Here is a 22235-nt window from a genome sequence, read left to right on the forward strand (position 1 = left end):
GCTGTGCGATTTACAAGCTCAAGAAGGCTCTGCTCTCAATGGATATCAAGAATGACAGTATAGTACAAATGAATACCAAGAATGACAGTATAATACAAATACAAATTCGTGACAATATCTATGAACATTGTTTTTTACTGCTAAGAGTTCTAAACACTTATCTGCAACAAGTGTGGCACTGGAAATTGAAAAGAATTGAATAGATACATTGTAAATGATGGTGAATCTCATAACACAATAAACTGTTCACACTGGCAGATAATGTGGAAATTAATTGGTTTCAATTGGATCTGGTTGGGTAACTGGAAAGTTTCCAATTGGAAACAAATTGGAAATAATTTCCAGTAACCCAACTCGATCCAGTTAGGATTTCCAGTTCACCAACTGGTTCCAGTTTTATCTCTAGTTAGCCAACTGGTTCCAATTCTTCATTTCCAGTTAGAAGTCATCTCCAGATTTGCCAGTTACCCAATTGGTTCCAGTTAGGATTTCCATTTACCCAACTGGTTGAAGTTAGGATTTCCAGTTACCCAACTGGTTCCAGTTAGGATTTTCAGTTGCCTAACTGGTTTTAGTTAGGATTTCCAGTAACCCTACTGGTTCCAGTTAGAAATCATTTCCAGTTACCCAACTGGTTCCATTAAGGATTTCCAGTTGGTAACTGGTTCAAGTTACCCATTGGTTTCAGTTAGGATTTCCAATACCCAACTGGTTCGAGTCAGAAATAATTTCCAGTTACCCAACTGATTCCAGTTAGGATTTCCAGTTGCCCACCTGGTTCCAGTTAGGATTTCCAGTTACCCAACTAGTTCCAATTAGAAATAATTTCCAGTTGGAAGTCATTTCCAGTTACCCAACTGGCTCCATTTAGGATTTCCAGTTGCCCAACTGGTTTCAACTAGAAATTGTTAAATTCCAGTTAAAAATCAATTGAAACCAGTTGGAAAATCCAACTTGTTTCAATTGGATTTTGGTCCTGGGGTTGGGGGGCCAAGCCGGCCTGCGTCCCCCTTTGAATTTAAGTGAAGACCCTGTTTGTTTGTTTGTTTTGTTTTGTTTTTTTGCTTGTCAAATTTTTGTGTGGATGAAATGTCCTTAATTTTTGGTTAAAACCTTTTTTATTTTTGCTTGTCATATTTTTCCTTGGAAAATGTGCCATCCCCCTCTTTTTGGAAAATCCTGGATTCGCCCCTCATTATCGAGACATGAGCAATTTACTTACGAGCAAAACATGATGTTGCAGGTAGAAAGGTTGGGGTCACAACGAATGAAAATGGATTCTTGGACGTAGCTTTCATTTTCTCAAAAGAATACACAGGTGCACTCAAGCATGTAGCATTTGGTGGATACCAAGAATGCATTGGCTTTACGTGAAAGTGAAGCGATAGTACTCGGCGAATCTCCTTGAATAACTGAGTGCAGTGAGGTAAGTCTTTCTGGCCTTTGTTCGAACATGGACCAATTTGCAATAGGTCCATGTAGACATACCTTGAACGAGTGTCAGTATGAATCGAATCTGCTCTTTTCTGCATTCAAAGTTTAAAACATGCAGTTTGCACAAAGTTGTTGGTATACATGCATGGCCTAGGGACGAAAGGTAGATATTTCTACGCGGTTGCATAGAGTAAGTTGCTCAAAGTTCATATATTCTATTCTTTAATTCACAATTTTTTTTGTTAGAATCGTGTTTTTTTTTAGAATTTCGAACAATAAATGAAAAAAGGAAACAGTTCGTTAACCACAATCGATTCGTATTTTCTTTTTCTGTTTATTTTACGTAGGCCTATACTTATTTTTTATTTTGTTCTGTTTATTGTATTTGTGTGGAAGAGCCGTGGTGTAGTGGTTCTGACGCTCGCCTTGTAAACAGAGGGTCGTGTGATCGAACCCCGGCGCGGTTTAGCGTCCTTTGGCAAGGCGTTAATCCACATTTTGCCACTCTCGACCCAGGTACCCGGTAGGATGCGAAAGATATTGTATGTTTGATTTTGCCAGCGCCATAATGAGGCTGCGATGAATGCAAGGAATGCTCCCCAGGGAGTGGAAATTGTGCACTTTTCGTGCGGGATTGACATGGATCCAATGACCGGGGTAATAATATTCTGTAACGCGCTTTGAGCCATTCCAGGAAAAGCGCTTTATAAAATTTGGCTATTACTATTGTGTTTTTTTTTCGAAAAAAAATTGTCAATGATTATAATTTTGGACATAAAAAGCATTGATTTAAATGGGTGTTGCAACAAAGTAAAAATAATCACTTATTTATGAATAAATAACTGAAAGGACATTCATCGTTGACTTTGAATTATCATGTTTGTGAGCACTTTTTTATTATTCTGCCTCGCAAAGCAAGGATTTGAAGCACCTTGGCAGAAGTACACTATTCGGTAAACGATGCACGTCTTCAAAATTCATGCGAAAAGGTTGAATTTGACAATAAGGTTTTCTTTAGTACCGTTCAGGCGCGTACGCAAGGGGGGGGGTTCGGCGCAGTGGGTTCGGACAGTTCCCCTACCCAATAATGTATATGACAGCAATAATGAACAGAATCTCATGTTTCCGACGAAAAACACAGCAAAAATTTCTGCTCGCTTCGCTCGCTCCATTTTATTATATCTTTTATTTCCGCATGTCGCCGACATGATCACGGTATCGCCATTAACAAGGCCATACATGATTATGATGATGTATACTTATGAATACAAGTGAACCAAGAAAAAGACATACGTTTTCTTACAAAATATGTTTTACCAATATGAAAACCAAAATGACGGAAAACGCTAAAATGTCGGTTAGCTCGCTCCGCTCGCTCGTAATAATTTATGAAATTCCATAAGTATCTAGTCTCCTGTTCAAGGCCGTATTATGAGTGTTACGAATAGGACATGTAGCATCGACTAATACTTGATTTACTAACAAACTATTGACAAGAAATGTATGTTTTGACGGGAAAACGCGAAAATTTCGGCTCGCTCACTCCGCTCGCTCGTAATCATTAATGAAATTTTTTAAGTTTCTAGTCTCTTGATCAAGGCCATATCATGAGACTTACGAGCAGAAGGACATGTATCATCAACTAATATGTAATCATTACCAACAAGCTATTGAGAAGAATTGTATGTTTTGACGGAAAACGCAAACATTTCGGCTCGCTTGCTCCGCTCGCTCGTAATTATTCATGACATTTCTCAAGTTTCTAGTGTTCTGATCAAGGCCATATCCAGGCGCGTAGCCAGGGGGGGGGGCGGTCGCCCCTTCAAAAAAAAAGTCCCCAAAAAGAAAACAAAAGAAGGGAAAAAAGGAGAGGAGAAAAGGAAAAGGGAAGGAAGGAAGGAAAGGGAAGAAAGGTAGCTTTGTGTTTTTTCTATTTATTCTTTATTTTTTTCTCAAAAGAGAAACTCCTTCACTCTTCTTGCTTTAAATTCATATATGAATTTTGCTTCCGCGCTGCGCACGGTTAAATGACAATATTGAAGTTCTCCATTGTTCCCCCACCTTTTCTCTAACCCTGTTTTTCCACCTCAGCTATGTGCTTCTTGCCAGTTAAAGGTAAAATTGTTTACATTAGGGCATGAATTTGAGTAAGGTTAGGCCGAAGTAAATGTATGAAGTTATCTTTTTTTTTCAATTGATCGCGCAACTTCTGGTCTGGTCGGCTCCGAGCGGGTAAAATCTTTATATCAGTTTCTGCCGTCACCTCCTTAAAGTCAGCTTCTCCCGCTTTTCAGCTCATTACTATGAACAACCATAATTTGGGGGCAAACAGGTTCCTAATTTAAAAAGAGGAAGGTGTGGAATTCGTGTCGTATTAAATGAAAAAGTACAATATTTTTTTTATCAGATTGTATTAAACTTCATGTCATTTCCCCTGTATACATTCATCTCCTGTCCTGTTTTGCGCCCTCAGTTTGAAATTTTGAATGACACTTAAGTTTCTTTATATTCAAAATGAAGCGCTTCAGGATAAGTAAAAAAAAATTAATCATCCTTTATTATATAGATAGATAATTTCAATAAATCACAGAAGTTTCAACTTTATGCGCACTATTTTCCTTGTAATGAAGTTCAATAATCTTAGAAAATCAATTGAATTAGAGACGATTGGGTATTAGAGATATCTACATTTGATGAAACGTCCACCCTTTGAAATTTCAGAGTTTCATTGCTCATCGCGGGGAGGAATATCTTCCTCTACCAATCTTCTCCTCTGTTTTGCGAGTTAAAAATATGCACTGATGCTAAATTGTTTGTAATCAAATCTGATCTTTCCAAAGAAAGTTTCAATATATCTTTGAGAATACCCTTTTCTCGGGACCCTTTTTATGGCAAGAAAAATTGATAAATCACTTTAGTTTCCGCGCTTCGCGCTGAGTTATTATCATTTTATTTTCCTCCATTGTATACCTCTTTTGTGCGTTTACAATCACTTTTGAAAACAAGGTTCAAAATCGCAATATAGTCAACCGAATTGGAGGTACTAGAGACAAGAGAAACGGCTCCTTTTCATTTTAATTTATGAAACACTAAAAGCTTCGTGCTTCGCGCGGGAGGGGGAAACTCCCCCTCCCTGCACCCACCCCCTAGGGAGCGCGCTTCGCGCGCTCTGTAAGTGTTGGCACGCTTCATATCATGAGTGCTACGATCCGAAGGACATGTAGCATCGACTATGATACCAACAAACTATTGACAAAAAGGTTATATTTTCAACGCAAAAACGAGAACATTTCTGCTCGCTCGCGGGTCATGACCGCACTGTTGCATACCCATCCCCACTTAAATGTTATTGTCTTATTTGCAGCGCTGAAAAAAATGAAAAAAAAAATCATCACCTCCCCCCCCCCCCCCGCTCATCACTTTTTAGAGACTGGGCGGGAGATTTAAAAAAGAATCAGCTCGAACCCCCCCCCCCTTTCCAAAATCCTGCGTACGCGCCTGGTACCGTTCATAACAAACTTGTTTGATTTTTCTGCAGTGTTGGTCCCAACAGTGGCGTGCCATGGGTCACAGTGTGGGGGGGGGGCATGAGCAAAGAATTTGAGTCACTTTACTGGGCGCCCTCGATTTGCCAGGTATGGTGACCTAATAGACAGGGGCGTCATTCCATTTTTCATATGTGGGGGGGGGGCAAAATCGTGAGTCAACGTTCCAAAAGTGCTCGATCACATAAAACAAACTCACCCCCCCACACACAAACACACACATAGGCCTATATATATATATATATATATATATATATATATATATATGAAGAGACAAATATCTCACCACCAAATGAATGCGAGCGCAAAACGAGAGCTGAATATTTTTAATATTGAGCCAGAAAAGGGGCACTTTAGGACTATTTTTTTTTAATTAATAACAAGCAGACATATCTCACCAATCCACTAATGCGGACGTAGGCACGGACTGAAAATGTTTTACATTCAGACATTAAACGGGGCAATCACTTTCAGTAGTCATTAAAAAAGGCGTATGTCACGAAATAAAACATGTGGGGTTTATTGTTCAGCGATCTGGCGTTCAATAGTGCAGGAGTCACGAAGCCTTTCTCAGCTTCTTGAGGTTGTAGACGACGTCTGCACCTCCCTCCTTTACGACATCGTTTCGTACGACCCCTGCAAATGCCTAAATATCTCAAAGTTGACCATACTTGTATTGCTACTTTTCTTAATTGTTTCGAATTCAAGTTAACAAAGTGTGTGAGTATAATAAATAATAATAATATAGGATTTGTATAGCGCATGTATCCACCTTGCTAGGTGCTCAAGGCGCTTCTATATTACCCCGGCTAAGCTAGTCTAACGATTCTGGTGCGCACAGCTCTTTGAGGAATTACTTCCTGCCGGTACCCATCTCACCTGGGTCGAGTGCAGCAGTGTGGATAAATTTCTTGCTGAAGGAAAACACGGCATGGCTAGATTTCGAACCCACGACCGTCTGTTTGAAAGGCGAGAGTCAGAACCACTAGACCACGACGAGCCCATCATTGGACATAGACCCGGGGGGTGGGCAGTCAAATATATTGCTGTACACATGCGTGACCAAGTAATTTCCAACACCCCCTTAACGAGTTTTTTTCTGTGTGCACAATAACCCCCTAAACAAGTTTTTCGCGTGCTTTATTTACACATTTTAGCCCCAAACAAGTTGTCGCTAAAATATGATCTCGGGGGAAAAAGCTTGGGGGAAAAACATACCCTAAACACGTTTGGCTATAGTCTTTTAAAAAAAAGCTTTGGGGAAAAATATACCCTAAATACGTTTGACCCCGCGATTTACCATTGACCAGTCTTTTAAAAACACCCTTTTTCTTTAAAATCTGTGTTTTCGATACCCTTAACGAGTTCATGCGCGGACCGCGTCCAAAACTGAAAAAAAAATCCCTTTAAACTCGGTTTTTGGGGTCGCGCGTGTGTACTGTACAGCGATATATTTGACAGGCCCCCTCGATCGGGACATAGATATTTTTATCAACAATACATACATGTATAGACCAGTTCGTAGTTACTTCATGGGCAATTTTGGTCAAATGACCTTTCATTTATTTCATCATGATAGGCAGATTTCAAAGCAAGATATTACGTAAGCTTGCCTTACATAGCAGGATGAAGAAATTGAATAGACCAGACGACTAGAATAGCACACCAATGAACACTTAATGAAGGTATCTGTTGCACTCCTACTTTGAATGCATATCTTAGCATGTTGCACAATGTACTTGACATGTGAAATACCAGTCGTTCGTGGAAGCATTGTTGTTTTTTGTGGATGTAAATGAAAACGACAATTCAAAAGAATATATGAATAATCAAGACATCAAAGTTGGTGCTTATCTCATTAGATTTTAAAGCGCCATGTCACTTTAGTGCAAATGACCTACTTCTGATCATGCGTAGAATCTTTTGATCATGCGCAGAAAGGAACTACGAACTGGCTTATGGATCCTCATTGCTAGAGGAAGGCCCTAGATTGGGATGTATATCCTCACATTTGTTGAAACTCAATTGAAATAGAACTATAATATGGCACTCTTTTACCAACGTATTTAACATATGGCAATGGATCTAAGGACACTTCAATACATACATGCCATGGATATCAGAGTACCGAGTACCGACTTCAGGTCTATCGCTGCAACATGAGTTACTGCAGACATAACATGAAATCGGTGCCAAGATAGCAAGACCCAATACCTACTCTGAGAGCTACCTACTCAATGAATGAGAGTCTGCGGTTACGTAATATTTTTGTAGTATTCAAAAGAATCAGGCTCCTCTACAGAACTAATGGTTCACTACTGAATGCATGGGTACACAGTTATGTGGACAAGAATCAGGGGCGGATCCAGGATTTTGAAATAGGGGGGGCGCCAGCGGCGAGGGAGCGAAGCGACCGAGCGGGGGGAGGGTGTGGGAGGGGGGATACCCCCCTCCCACGGCAAGGACTTTTTCAAAAAATCATGTCCAAAGTCGTATTTTGAGAGCACCTTTAGAAGAAAAATGCACACTTAAATCACTAACTTCATGAATAAAAGACACATACTGACTCATTTAGGAGCTGGTTTCCAGTCACACACGGTATAAGCGGTCATTCAAAACATACATTTGGCAAAGGCTCTTCACTTGCTTGCATCGTGTGATTGAAACGTCAAATTTAAATGATACGAAACTGAGACTTGTAATCGATAAGTTCCGAATAATCCATTCTGTTTATTGTCATTTGTGTATTTACATTGTGTGTTTCAAACGAGAATTGTTTAGTCGTATGGCAACATGCATAAAATTTGGGTTTTTTTCCCCAAAATGCACAGTAAATTGTTACAAACTACAGAAAAAAAACGACATCATCTTCTGGTAATTTACCTTTTCCCTCGTATTATTTTCAAATCATCTTCAATAATCCAGTCATTCTGCACAACCTCAAAGTAATATAATGCTTCTTAAGGGGATTCTCATCATTTTTATTGTTTACGTTCAAAGTCTCTCATCGCGTTGCCATCTTAACTTATGACCAGCCAGGATGAAATTGTATTTATATTTATTCTAACATAAGATAATCAATTTTTACGAAGCACTTGTTAAAACTATACCACAAATAATTAAATAAGGTCAATGATAAAATTCTAGAAAATACTAAGGAGCTTTGATATCCAGTCCATAATTGTATAAGTTATAACTATCAGTGGCAGAAAATGTAAAATAAACCGAGGCTCGTCTTCGGTATACAGAGTTCAGAAGGCATTTTGTAAGCTTTTCATTTATGAAATTACAACTTGTTAACAGTTTAGACCATGAATTCATATAGGCTTCCAATTTGATGTTTTTTCTACATGTTGAATCAATGTATACTAGCTTTCCAACCAACAAAGTAAATGTTGTAAACTGTATTGATTGCCTTCTGTTGGGCAAAGCTATTCCTGCCAAGTTTGAGCTCAATCATGACTTTTATTTTTTTAAGATGAAAATATGGAAAGTTTATTTATGCAAGACAAACGAAGAACAGACGAAATAGTGGAATTTAATTACTCACACTATAATATATAAGGGATATACTTTTAAAGCTCTGCACTATATAGATCCCGTTTGCTGCCTGTGCAAGTCTCGAGGTTCTGTGGGCATAGCCACAAAATATTATATACGTTTTTCGTTACTGAAATACTTCAGTAAATAATTTAATAACGAATATCACACCCAAATGTATTTCTATGACATGCATGATTAATTCAAGGAAGTTTTGCCGTACAATGCATTATCACGTAAGCGCGATTGGAGGAATGTTATGAGAATGTCCCGCTTTAGATTTAATACCGTATCCTCCCATTTTGTCATAATTATATTGTGTTAAGATACTGCATACTTAACATGGGTGTCGATCACGGGGGGATGGGGGGTGGGGATATATCCCCCCCCCAATATTTCAAGTGGGGGGGATGGCCTGTATTATCATTCCCCCCAATAATTTAGGGTGGAAAAATTATAATGATGATGAAAAATGAAAAGTTTGATCATGATGATTATAGTATGCCATCAATCAGTTTGTTTCCCTCGCAATTTGTGTATATTGTTATTAAATAAAAACATTCTTTTTCAGGACTATTAAACAGATGGGTGGAGGTTCAAGATGAAAAAGAATGAAATGTTTATATATCTGATATTTTTTAACACATGACATAAAAGGACCCCAACGAAAATCAACTTTTGTTGATAGGGTGTTCCATCCCAATAGTGGTGAATAAATTAATTTAAATAAATCATTAACTCAAAAGGGTGGAAAAATAAACGGGAGTAAAAGGGTTGCAAGATAAATAAAGGAATGACGGTAAGCCCGATGGCGCACGAGAAGCCACACAGGTTGTAATTTGTGCTAGTTTTAATTGGTCCGAATCTGCATTTTATCATCATGCATTAAGAATAAAGATATTGCCAGTCAGGTTAGATTTAAGAGAGAAGTTGTATACACATAGGCGTCGATCCTGGGTGGGGGGGCAGGGGGTGATCGCCCCACCAATGAAAATATTGGGGGGCAAACATATCGTTTTGCCCCCCCCCCCAATAATTCCGCATGTGCAACTAAAAAATTAAATAGGATTGTAATGCTACACTGAAATCAGCAAGCGAGATTGAGATACCAACTCGATTTTGATTTAAAATCGTGCTCAAAATGTCTGCTTTTCAGATTGGAATATAAAAATTTTCAGCTCGCGCTTCGCGCTCGCATCATGTACCAAAATCCCATACTTTTCATGATTATATAGGTGAATATAATGTCCCGTTTTCAATTCTAAACCTCAAAAGAACTTTGATTTTGCAATAATCTTTTGTTGGATATATATCTTCAATTAAAGTGTCCTTTTTTCCAGATCAAAATATCAAAATTTTCAGCTCGCGCTCGCATCTATTGTTCTTCTAGATACCTATCTTAATCACTGGTACCAAAAATGCTTAGAATATCAAGCTTTCAGGTCAGGCCCCCCCCCAATCGGCTGGCCAAAAAAAAAAAAACGGGGAAAAGGAGAAAAAGAGGGAAAAAAGAAAGAGAAACGTAGTGGAGGAAAGAAGAAATTGTTGTTGATCATATTGTTATATTATGTTATATAAGCATTTTTTCACAACTTTATGAAACATTATTTGCTTAATTGTGTCTTCATTGTTCCTGGCGCTAGCATAGACTTTTTAACGAGATACCTGCTGTACTAAAGCCTCCCGTTTTCAAATCAATATACAACAAAATAATATATTTCCTCGCAATTAGAGTTATTATTGTTATAAGTAGTGATATATTCTTCTTTTTCATGACAATTGAAAGTTATTGCCCTATTTTAAGGTCATAATATAAAACATTTCCTGTCCGTGCTAACGTTCGCATAAGTGGATTGGTGAGATTTCTGCTCTTCATGAACTCCTAAAATCAGTCCTTAAAATGTCAATTTTTCTGATCTGAATATAAAAAAAATTTAGCTCGCGCTTCCCGCTTGCATCATTTGGTTAGTGAAATACATGGGGTCTTAGTGAATTCCTACAAACAAGCCTTGGAATGCCCCTCTTCATGTCTGAATTTCCTATATTTTCAGCTCGCGCTCGCAGTATTTCATTAGTGAGATGCATATAATAATCATTATAACAATGACTTCAAAAAGTGCTCCATGTGTTTAAATGTAATTCTAACAAAATCAGCAAGCGCTTGGCACTCGCATTAGATGACTATGGTGAGATATGTATACTCTGACTTAATGGATTCGTAACTATAGTCCTTAAAATATCCATGTTTGTGGTAAATATATACAAAAATTCAGCTCGCGCTTTGCGCTCGCATCATTTGGTTAGTCAAATACGTAGGGTCTTAGAGTATTCCTACAAACAACCCTTAGAATGCCCTTCTTCAGGTCTATATTTCCTAAATTTCCAGCTCGCGCTTTTGCGCTTGCAGTATTTGATTAGTAAGATGCGTATGATCATCATGATTACATGACTATAAAAGGTGCTTCATGACTGTGTTTAGATGTAATTCTAACAAAATCAGCAAAGGATGGCAATAGCATTAGATGACTATGGTGAGATATTTATACTCTTAATGGATTCTAAAATATAATCCTTAAAATTTCCTTGTTTAGGGTCAGTATATACAAAAATTTTAGCTCGCGCTTCGCGCTCGCATTGTTTGTTTAGTGAGACAGTACAGTATGATTACAAAACGATTTGCTTATAATGCAATTTTTAGTCCTTAATATAAAAAAATTTTCAGCTCGCGCTTCGCGCTCGCATTATTTAATCAGTGAGATACATATTCGTTTGATGGCACTGCATGTCCTTAAAATATCTCTATTAGGTCAGTCCACCTGACAACTGAGCGCGCTTCGCGCGCTTCCTAAGTGACCCGAAATTTTTGCTGGTGCCCCCCCAATGCCGTGACCCACGGTACGCCACTGTGTGAATTTGATTGTCAATGAGAATATTCCTCAATAAGCTGGCAACATTTAACTGCAAAAACGTAATCCCTTAAATGATAACCCCCGATGTTTAAATTTTTAGTCATGTTCAACAAATGCTTCACTATAGAAGTATCATAAAAAGGGTAATTGTTTTGGACATTTCCAATCTAAGAAAAGTTCTGAATCATCGTTATAAATCCTCAAAGGAATATTGACACAAGAGATAACCCATACAATACAAGATGTACAAACTAGCTCATTTTGGTCATTTTTCACGCTGCTGTTTACAAGGAAAACGCCTATTCATTTACAATGATTTAAAAAATAACCCCCCCCCCCCAGAGGCGGATCCAGCCTTCGCCAATAGGGGTGGGGGCGGAATTTTTTTCAGTCATATTTTCCCCGATCGGCCGCTCGAAGATGATTTTTTTTTCTTTTTGAAGGGGTAATCCTAATTGTCACTTCTTAGCTTTATTCATTTAAATAAACATATATCATAATCCTTATTTATATGATGCGAAATCTTATGCATTTTTTCCTAAAATATGAACATTCTGGACAATGTTTGTTATCCTGAAAAAGATGTGTATGCAACTAAATAATAACTACGAATGCGAAGCGCGAGCAGAAATGAACTGATGGAAAAGGTACTTGTATGCAGTTAGCCATGAAGACGTGGGGTCGTGAACGGGTAAAATGTGAGGAAACAAGCATATAGGAATTACTATCATCATCCGATTTGATTTTATCTTTACAGACAACAGGAATGGAGGAATCCAACCGTTACAATACCCCTATCATTAACTGGAAGTGGGGTTACGCTATCTTACTCTCCAAGTTCGTGATCAATATGTGGTGTGGCATCCCCAAATCCTTTGGTGTTATCCTCCCTGAGATGGTTGATAGATTCAGCGCGAATTACGCCACTTTAGGATTCATCTGTAGTATTCCTGGTACAATCACGCACTTTTTAGGTGAGTTTTTATTGTGTATTTCCACTTTTTTCTCTTAAGCCAAATTCAAACATACCGTTTTGCCTGATACATAGACAACAGCTCACCTACCCTCCCTCTGACGCCTAGACCTACATTATACACACACAAACGTCATGACGCACGTTTTAAGCGCACATGCACTAAAACCCACACTACACAGGTAAACTCTCACACCACCCATCTATGCGCACACACACCCACAGTCGAACCACACAAAATGTTCATCCAAACTAGATCACATAAATTCAAGGTGAACAAGTGGAATGCCTCTGGCGGTCTCACCTGCATCGCGCGATTCAATATAGAAGCAGTGGTGACTTTGGAAACTGCTATAACTCGCACAAGATGTTTAGTGATACTTGGTTACTCCTATTTCCATGTTTTATGAACTAGACCAATACACTTACAGATATATGATGGTAATTTAACAACTACCCCCCAACGTGGCCAAAGTTCATTGACCTCATATGACCTTTGACCTTGATCATGTGACCTGAAACTTGCACAGGATGTTCAGTGATACTTGATAACTTTTATTTCCAAGTTTTATGAGTCAGATACAGAAACTTTCAAATTTATGATGGTAATTTAACAGATGCTCCTATTATGGCCAAAGTTCATGGACCTTTGACCTTGGTCATGTGACCCGAAATGCGCACGGGTTGTTCAATGGTACTTGATTACTCTTACATCCAAGTTTTATAAACTAGACCAATATACTTTCAAAGTTCTGGTGGTAATTCAACAAATACCCCCAATTTGGCCAAAGTTCATTGACCCTAAATGACCTTTGACCTTTGTCATGTGACATGAAACTTAGGCAGGATATTCAGTAATATTGATTAATCTTATGGCCAAGTTTCATGAACTAGGTCCATATACTTTCTAAGTTATTCTGTAATTTTAAAAACTTAACCTTCGGTTAAGATTTGGTGTTGACGCCGCCGTGGCTGTCGGAAAAGCAGCGCCTATAGTCTAAATCACAACAAGATATACAAATCTTCATTTTGTGTTAACAACATAGTTGAATTTACAATTATTAAACAAAATAATGATGGAACAATGAATTAATGCTTAAACTGCTTTAAAAAATCGAACACACATACACACACCCATGCACGCACACACTTTATGCAGTATGATTTATCGTGCTTATGATTGACAGGTCCCTTTACTTCCTTGTTGCTTGAGAGGGTCGATCATCGTGTTGCTGCTATGTCAGGAGCGGTAATAATAGCAGTGTGTCTAATATTATGTGGCTTCACTTACAACCTCACTGTTTTCGGTATCCTTCTTGGACTTACAGGTAAAGATGTGTATGGAATGGGGAATAATTATCTTGGGGGCGTTGCAATACATTTAGTCGTTGTATTAATGAAAATAATATTTTTTTCTTATTCAGAAATCAAACACGAAAGCAATTCAATTTACAAAAGAATCATGAAGCGAACATGTTTACAACAACTGTACATGCGTACTATTATCTAATGATATGACAAAATTATGATGTTTTTGACTGAGAACCCTTTCAATTTCACAATAGCGTTTCAATACGCTCTAAAAAGAACTAAAACACAACCGATTACCCTTAGCAACGTGTCGAAAAAAATGAAATATGTAGCATGAAGAATATAACGGTTTACAGTATAGAGTATTGAGCGTCAGGGCAACCAAACAAAAATAAATTTAACTTCACTAAAATCAGCCATAAGGAGTTGCTGCAACAAAATTTGTGCATTTATTTTTTATCTTGTATATCGTAATTAGAAACTTGTTGCAATGTGCGTGCACCATTAATTTGAATTGAATCTATTCAAACCAGTTAAAAAACAGAAGTGCAAAGTACAAACAAAGTGTTACATAATAAATAACTGAAAATGACAGGTTTGGGACCCTAAAAGAAGCATAGCTTGAAATCAGGGGCCCCTGCATATGATATTTTACTCGACCATGGAAAGATTATGATAAACAAAATATTTACAAAATGTGGGTAATGTTTCTGTTTTGATCTTCATAATTATACATACCTTGTAAATTACAAATTATTTAGGAAACATTACCCACACCCTAGCATACGCACGCTCAAACTCACACACACATTCAGACTCCAAACATGTCACCCTCAGGTGCCACTAACAGCTGGGCTCCGTAACACAAAGGTCTGCGATGGATTGCAAATATGACAGAACCGCACTGATTGGTCCCTGGTCAATATTTTGAACCAAATGCAAATGTATCATAGATATTGATTGGTCATTTCATTTAGCGATTGATCGCTATCCTTTGTGTTACGGAGCCCTGGTCTTAGATTAATCTAATACGTATTCATGACATAATTTCTTATACCGAGACAACCAGTGTCCTGCTGCCACGCATACTCACCTGGTGGGTGTTTCATAAAGCTGTTCGTAAGTTAAGAGCGACTTTAAGAACGACAGGTGATCCCTTCTTGTGGTAAATGGTATTGAATATGCGATTGTTTAGCGCGTACAAGGGTTCACCAGTCGTTCTTTAAGTCGCTCTTAACTCAAGAACAGCTTTATGAAACGGCCCCCAGGACTCATATTCTATTCTTTAACACAAAATGTTCTGAAGGATTTCACCGTAGCATTGATTCTAGCAAAGGGTAGGTGAAAGGACGTGAGTTATAATTATGAATCTTAGAATAAGCCACAAAAGTTCCTTTTAAAAAGAAATAATGCAGGGATAGATATATATACATGAAAACAACACTATTCAACGAGACCATTTCAACATTCAACTGCAAAAAAGTGGGAAACTCGGTGCCAGATAATTTGATTTTTTTTTCTTCATATCAATTAGCTTTCTTTTGAAAAGCTTATAATAAAGAAACCAATGTTTGCTAAGGCAAGAAATGTACTTTTGCCAATACTCAAACATTACCAGATACTTTAGAACACACATAACTAAGGTAATAATTCCATGACAAATATTCCTCAACAGTGACTACAACAAATTGCAGACTTGAACTAAATTGAATTTGACGAGCATCAACTAGCCTACTACTATCATGTTGATGAGTTGTCAATACTTTCATTGCGTGCTACGAAATATCATCCAGGCTTATGTTAGTTCGTTATTTTAAGATATATAAAAAAACAAATATTCTCCTTCTCGTCTGGCTGAATACGAGCAGTAATATTTGGGGGGAAATTGTGTAATTTTCAATCAGAAACGGAATACAAGATTCGTTTTGCCCATAGCACTTTAAATGTATGCCTCTTAATTTATCATTAGGATGGCTACAGAACCTTGATTTTAAGTGATCCATCATGTTCATTGTGTATTTTTGTGATATTCTCTATTCTATTTGCAGGTGTGAGATCCTTTGTATATTTCCCGATCACGCTCCTGTTGAACAAATATTTCAAGGAAAACTATGTTTTGGCCAATACCCTAGCATCATTCGGTATAACAACGGGGATAATGTTCTTACCTATCATTACTGAACGATCGCTGGAAGCTTACGGTTATCAAGGGGTGTTTCTGATACTTGGGGGAATCATGCTTCATTTGGTGGCAGCGGCAGCCGTTATTCGGAAACCGATATACAATACTAGAGACCATATCACTGAGCAGGTTTCTTCTGATACAGATGCATCTAAGGTTTGCTATCATGAACTTTGTGACGGTGAGAAATGCAGCCTAAAGATTGAAGGAAGTCAACAAGATAAAAGGACGACAGGTGAATCAAGAAAGGATGCAACTGAGATTGATGAACAAGAGGGATTATTATCATATGACGATGGAGATATTCACCGAAATCCGCAGCAACATAGTGGAAGCAATCCTGAAGTGCCTGAAGAGCAGCACAACAGGTTGACCACTGATGATCATCATGGTGATGGTTCTCAGGATACATTCTGCTGGCTATTAATATCACGCTGTAAACTCTTCCTGGCCAATGAAGCACTTTTCTTGATATGTATCCCATCGTTCTTCTTTTATGTTTATGCTTTCGAAGCTTGGGTATTGTTCCTGGTGCCTCACGCAGAAGACCTCGGAATCAGTTCATCCAGGGCCGTTTTTCTGTCTTCAATTGGTGGTGTCGGCGGATTAATTGGCAGATTGATTGTAGTCGTTTTACTCGTTAGAAAAATCGACATGATCAAAATTTATATCATAGTCGGTTTTATAACCAGTTTGACATTTTTCTTGGATTTTATCGATGAATCATTTCTTGTTCGTTCAATCTGGGCATTCATTCAGGGAGTCTGCTTTTTCATACAGGACACGTGCGATGCAACTTATCTGAAATTCGTTTTGAGAGATGAAAGCAACTTCAGTTTCGCACTTGGGCTGATACTGCTAGCTCATTGTTTTGGCAGTACCTTTTCCGGAGTTTTCACAGGTAAGATAATCTAATATAAATTTATTTAGGGCGAGTATAAGGGGCGACATATAGGCTTAATGGGTAGAACAGCCCTTTGATCAATGCCTTGCTTTGATTTATCAAGTGACGAAAATAGCATACAAGAATAGGGCCTGCAGTATAGTAAGGAGAAAAACAAGAAAAAAATATCTGTCTTGGCCTGGTGCCTTTTTGTTTTGCCATTATAAGAAAGATCACTACAATTTCCAATTAGGATAGACTCACTGAAAAACTAAATTCAAATTAATGAATGAATGAAATCCCGTTTGAAGTAGATGAATACACTATTATGATGGCTCCTTTCAAAGGCTCATTTCCAGAGAATATAAGATAATTTCTAACACAATAAAGCCAAAAAGCGTGTAATACATGGGAGGAGTTCTTCTGGAAGAAATAACCATAATCAGAATATCTAAGTGATCAAATATATTAGTGGTGTTTTCAAATGTTTTTCAGCCAAATGAACATTGATTAAAGTTTACAAGAAAAGAAAGAGTAACTTATAAAATGAAGGAGACGTTTTAATCAATAGTTTTAATTATTGTTTTATACAAGGTAAATTGTCATTGGATCAGAGGAGAGGAATTATTCACCTCATTCCTAAAAAAGACCAAAATCCTTTGCTTTTAAAAAGTTGGAGGCCCATCTCTACTTTAAACACCGACTATAAACTTCTTGCAAAATGTTTAGCTTTGAGATTGCGAAAGGTGTTAGGTGGTATTATTAATAATGACCAGACAGGATTTTTACATGGTCGGTATATTGGTGAAAATATTCGCTTAGCCTTAGACTGTTAGATATGATTGAATTTACAAATGAACACGATATTCCAGGTTTTATGTTAATGGCCGACATAGAAAAGGCATTTGATAAATTAGAATGGTCCTTTTTACTTCAAGCTTTGAAATATTTTAATTTTGGTGAAGATTTGATATTATGGATTAGACTTATGTACAGTGATATATATTCTTGTATTTTGAATAATGGACATGCTTCAGAATTTTTTCAAATTTCATGTGGAGTAAGGCAGGGCTGCCCTTTAAGTCCTCTTCTTTATATCATTTGTAATGAAATTATGTGTTTATGGATAAGGGGAAACAGTGATATTAAAGGTATAACAGTGAATGGAATAGAAATTAAGCTGAACTCTTATGCAGATGACACAACATTTTATATAAATGACGTCAAGTCTCTTAAAATCATTATGTATATTTTGGATGAATTTAAGGTTTTTTCAGGGCTTTGCATTAATCGAAATAAATCTGAAATTGTGGCACTTGGTTATTACAAAGCATATCCTCCAGACATATCCTTTTCCGGATTAAGATTTTCCAATGGCCCATTTAGATTTTTGGGAGTATATTTTTCACCTGACTTAAAAGACATATTTGAATTGAATTTTATTCCAAAGCTTAAGAAAATAAAGAATGTTTTAAGAATATGGAAAATGAGAAATTTAACTCCTATAGGGAAAATAACTATTTTGAAGTCACTCGGCCTCTCTCAAATTATATTTCTGTTGTCTGTATTACCAAAACCTCCTGAAGATTTTGTGAAAGAATTAGAACATTTAATTTACTCTTTTATTTGGAATGAAAAACCGGATAAAATCAGTCGTCTTACAATTATTGGAGACTATAGTCAAGGTGGATTGGAAATGTTACATTTACCTTCTGTAATTTCTGGCCTGAAAATTGCGTGGGTTAACGTTATATGAGCACAGAAAATAAAGGAAAATGGAAATGTTTTTTCGAACACAATTTGGTCACCTTTGGAGGAGAATTGTTTTGGACATGTAATTTAAAATACGATGATCCCAAAATATTACAAGTAAAAAATCAATTCATTCGAGAAATTTTAATTACTTGGAGTCTTTTAACATTCTCTCCTAATTTATCTGATTTGAATATAAAAAATCAAGTATTATGGAATAACTCATTGATCACAGTAGATGGGAAAGTTATATATAAATAACTTTGGCTTAAAAATGGGATCGTCAGTATTAAACATTTAATGGATGAACAAAACAATTTTCTCTCACATACAACTTTTTTACAAAAATACAAAGTTAATTGTAATTTTCTTGAATATTATTCATTGATTTCTGCAATACCCAATGAATGGAAACATTTTAGTCAACATCTTGTTGAGAGTAAAACAACTCAAGAAGATTTGCTGTATAATTTAAATAATGTTTTTAAGGTATGCAAGTTTATCCATAGAATTTCTGTTGATAAAATCTTAAAGTCCCCCACTTCGCAATCAAAATGGGCATCCATTTTAAATGAACCGGTTAATAATTGGAACAGATTGTATATGATTCCCTTTGAATGCTGTCTTTCTACAAAACTCCGCTACTTTCAATATAAACTTTTCAATCGGATAATGGGGGTGAACAAACATCTTTACGATATTGGCTTGTCTGAATCTAATTTATGTACATTTTGTTCTTCCTCTGTTGAAAGTATTTCACATCTGTTTTGGGACTGCCCTGTAACTCAACAATTTATTCAAAACTTCCAAACCTCTTATTTGAACAATAACGTGTATTTGAATAAGAATTTATTTTTGTTTGGTTGCCCTAACGCTCAATACTCTACTGTAAACCGTCATATTCTTTATGCTAAATATTTCATTTTTTCCACACTTTGTAAGGGTAATCGGTTGTGTTTTAGCTCTTTTAAGAGCGTATTGAACTGCTATTGTGAAATTGAAAGGGTTCTCAGTCAAAAACATCATAATTTTGTCATATAATAGTTAATATATAATAGTTTTGTCAGATAATAGTACGCATGTACAGTTGTTGTAAACATGTTCGCTTCATGATTCTTTTGTAAATTGAATTGCTTTCGTGTTTGATTTCTGAATAAAATCTTTCTATGAAAGAAAAAAAAACTTATAAAATGAATTGCTTGTCGCTAAGAACATTCACTTTTATCTAAAAGTAATAATCCTAAAATATATTATGTTCTCGTGCAGGCACCTTACTGGATTTCACCCAGTCCTACACCAAAGTCTTCATGATAACTGGAATCAGTACCGCATGTTTCACCGTCAATGTAACAGTCATATATCTACTCTTAAAAAGGAGATCTGCTTCAGAGTCAGTTTTTATCAAATCTGCGTAATTCTTCCAAGGATTAACGAGCTGAGGGCAGGCTGTTCCTCTGCTTACAGGGATTCCCTTCTTTCTGACTCAATCTCTTACATCTGCATCTTCCGGCCGGGAAAGATTATCTCACTTATGATCAGGACATAATAATTGATCACAGATCTCCTGGCAGGATCTTTTCGAGTGTTTTCTGCCAATATAGCCTACTATTTCTACTATTTACGTCCTCAAGGTTCTTCTAGCGAAGTACCCGACTCGTACCTGACATTGAAGAAGAGAGTAACACACGCAGAGGAAAGCTTTGCATCCCTCTCAGAAGGAACCCTCCCTTCTTCTTTACTTGGCGCCTCCTAATCATGTATTCCTGTCCGTCATCCACCCTGCACATCGGTCGAGAAATTATTTTTCCCACCGCAGTTCCGGACCGTAATTCAGGGGAGCGTACGTTTCATCAACATTTTTGTCCGACAAGTAGTCAGATCTGACAACTTTCCTTGATTCTGATTGGCTGAGAGGCACTGTTACTGTGGTAACAGTCGGATAAAACAGGGCTTGTCGGATGAAACGTCTGACAAGTCCTTTCATGAAACGCTCCCCAGGACTTTCGTCTTCGGAATAAGACTACGTATGCGCTCGGACTCTATGCAAAATCGTGGTCGTTTGCGTTGCTATCAACATCCTCAAGTTGCTGGTACCCTTATAAAGGTTTTAGCTTTATGGCATTAACTTTATCTCATATCTGGATCTGTCTAATGTCGGCAGCCGACTAATGCCATGGTTAGCTTAGAGCTGGTTAATTCCGAACTTTACGTTTACTTACGTTCAACTACTGCAGGGCTTGGTAGCCTTAGTTTAATAGGTCTAGTCCGTATATAGAACTACTAACATTCTGCCTATTCGAGTACGGGAACTTAAAAACTTAATGATTTGTAAAGAACATGCTTATTGACCAATTACATTTTTCTTGATCAACTTCCCCGGCGATCGAAATAGCTATGCAGAACCGCGCGTTTACATTAACATGCAGGTTCTGCGCACCGAAGTTGTGCCTGACGTTATACGTGAGTGTGTGGTCTATCAAGATAAAGATCTAGAGACTTGATCTAAAATAAAAATTTTTTTGATCTAGAACTAGTTTTATATACGGACTAGACATATTAAACCAAGGCTACCAAGCTCATTGGTCTAACGTAAGTAAGCGTAAAGTTCTGAATTAACAATTACGAGTAGTCGGCCGCAGGCATTAGACAGGTCCAGATTTGAGATAAAGTTAACTCCCTAGCCAAGCGTAGCCGTAGCCTAGCCTAACATTTTGTCTTGTGATAAATAGATTCATATATCTAAGCTTAAGACCTTTTGGGTACCGGCAATTTGAGGGTGCTGATTCATTCGTGGCCCATGAATGAATCATGGGATGCAACGAGAATGACCACAATTTTGTAAAGACAAGTTCACGCGCATGCGAAGTCTTATTCCAAAATGCGGAGGGGAAAATAATTTCGACTGCGGTTAGCCATCAATATAAAAATTCAGCTTCTAACCAGCACTTATCTTACCTAAAGTAGACTGTGGAAGATCCCCTGACTAGTTTCCGCTGCTTGCTATGCACCTGTGGAAACTGTCTTTGACTTTGTTAGTGAATGCATAGCCTATACTCATCTTAGAAATAATTTCTAAAGCAATTTAAAGCAATGTAAAGGGCATTGGTAAAATACAGACTTTCATATGTATATATTTCTTTGGAAAATCTTCCAATATAGGCAGCGGTGGTATTTTCATTTTGATGTACTTTGGTCACAGTAAGTGGTGTACTAATTATCTTTGAATCTGTTGTAATTATAATCTATAATATCTATGAACATTGTTTTTTACTGCTAAGAGTTCTAAACACTTATCTGCAACAAGTGTGGCACTTAAAATTGAAAAGAATTGAATAGATACATTGTAAATGATGATGAATCTCATAACACATTAAACTGTTCACACTGGCAGATAATGTGGAAATTAACTGGTTTCAATTGGATCTGGTTGGGTAACTGGAAAATTTCCAATTGGAAACAAATTGGAAATAATTTCCAGTAACCCAACTCGATCCAGTTAGGATTTCCAGTTCACCAACTGGTTCCAGTTTTATCTCTAGTTAGCCAACTGGTTCCAATTCTTCATTTCCAGTTAGAAGTCATCTCCAGATTTGCCAGTTACCCAATTGGTTCCAGTTAGGATTTCCATTTACCCAACTGGTTGAAGTTAGGATTTCCAGTTACCCAACTGGTTCCAGTTAGGATTTTCAGTTGCCTAACTGGTTTT

At 37.3% G+C, this 22235-nt stretch overlaps 1 protein-coding gene across 1 annotated transcript; it reads left to right on the forward strand.

Moving 5' to 3' along the window:
• The first annotated feature begins 904 nt into the window (after window positions 1-904).
• On the forward strand, window positions 905-22094 carry LOC121430725. The gene is made up of 5 exons (XM_041628094.1): window positions 905-1624; window positions 12186-12402; window positions 13589-13729; window positions 15761-16795; window positions 19796-22094. The coding sequence occupies exons 2-5, from the start codon at window positions 12195-12197 to the stop codon at window positions 19942-19944; spliced, it is 1533 nt and encodes a 510-aa protein (XP_041484028.1). The 5' UTR covers window positions 905-1624; window positions 12186-12194; the 3' UTR covers window positions 19945-22094.
• Window positions 22095-22235: the final 141 nt, after the last annotated feature.

The sequence above is a fragment of the Lytechinus variegatus genome, chromosome 17 (genome assembly GCF_018143015.1).
Source record: "Lytechinus variegatus isolate NC3 chromosome 17, Lvar_3.0, whole genome shotgun sequence".
Taxonomy (NCBI): Eukaryota; Metazoa; Echinodermata; class Echinoidea; order Temnopleuroida; family Toxopneustidae; genus Lytechinus; species Lytechinus variegatus.

Excerpts from the sequence above, each read along its gene's own strand:
- LOC121430725 (XM_041628094.1), top strand. The coding sequence starts at position 12,195 with ATGGAGGAATCCAACCGTTACAATACCCCTATCATTAACTGGAAGTGG. Across the intron at positions 13,730-15,760 it reads TATCCTTCTTGGACTTACAG|GTGTGAGATCCTTTGTATAT; the intron begins GTAAAGATGTGT and ends TTCTATTTGCAG. Across the intron at positions 16,796-19,795 it reads CTTTTCCGGAGTTTTCACAG|GCACCTTACTGGATTTCACC; the intron begins GTAAGATAATCT and ends GTTCTCGTGCAG.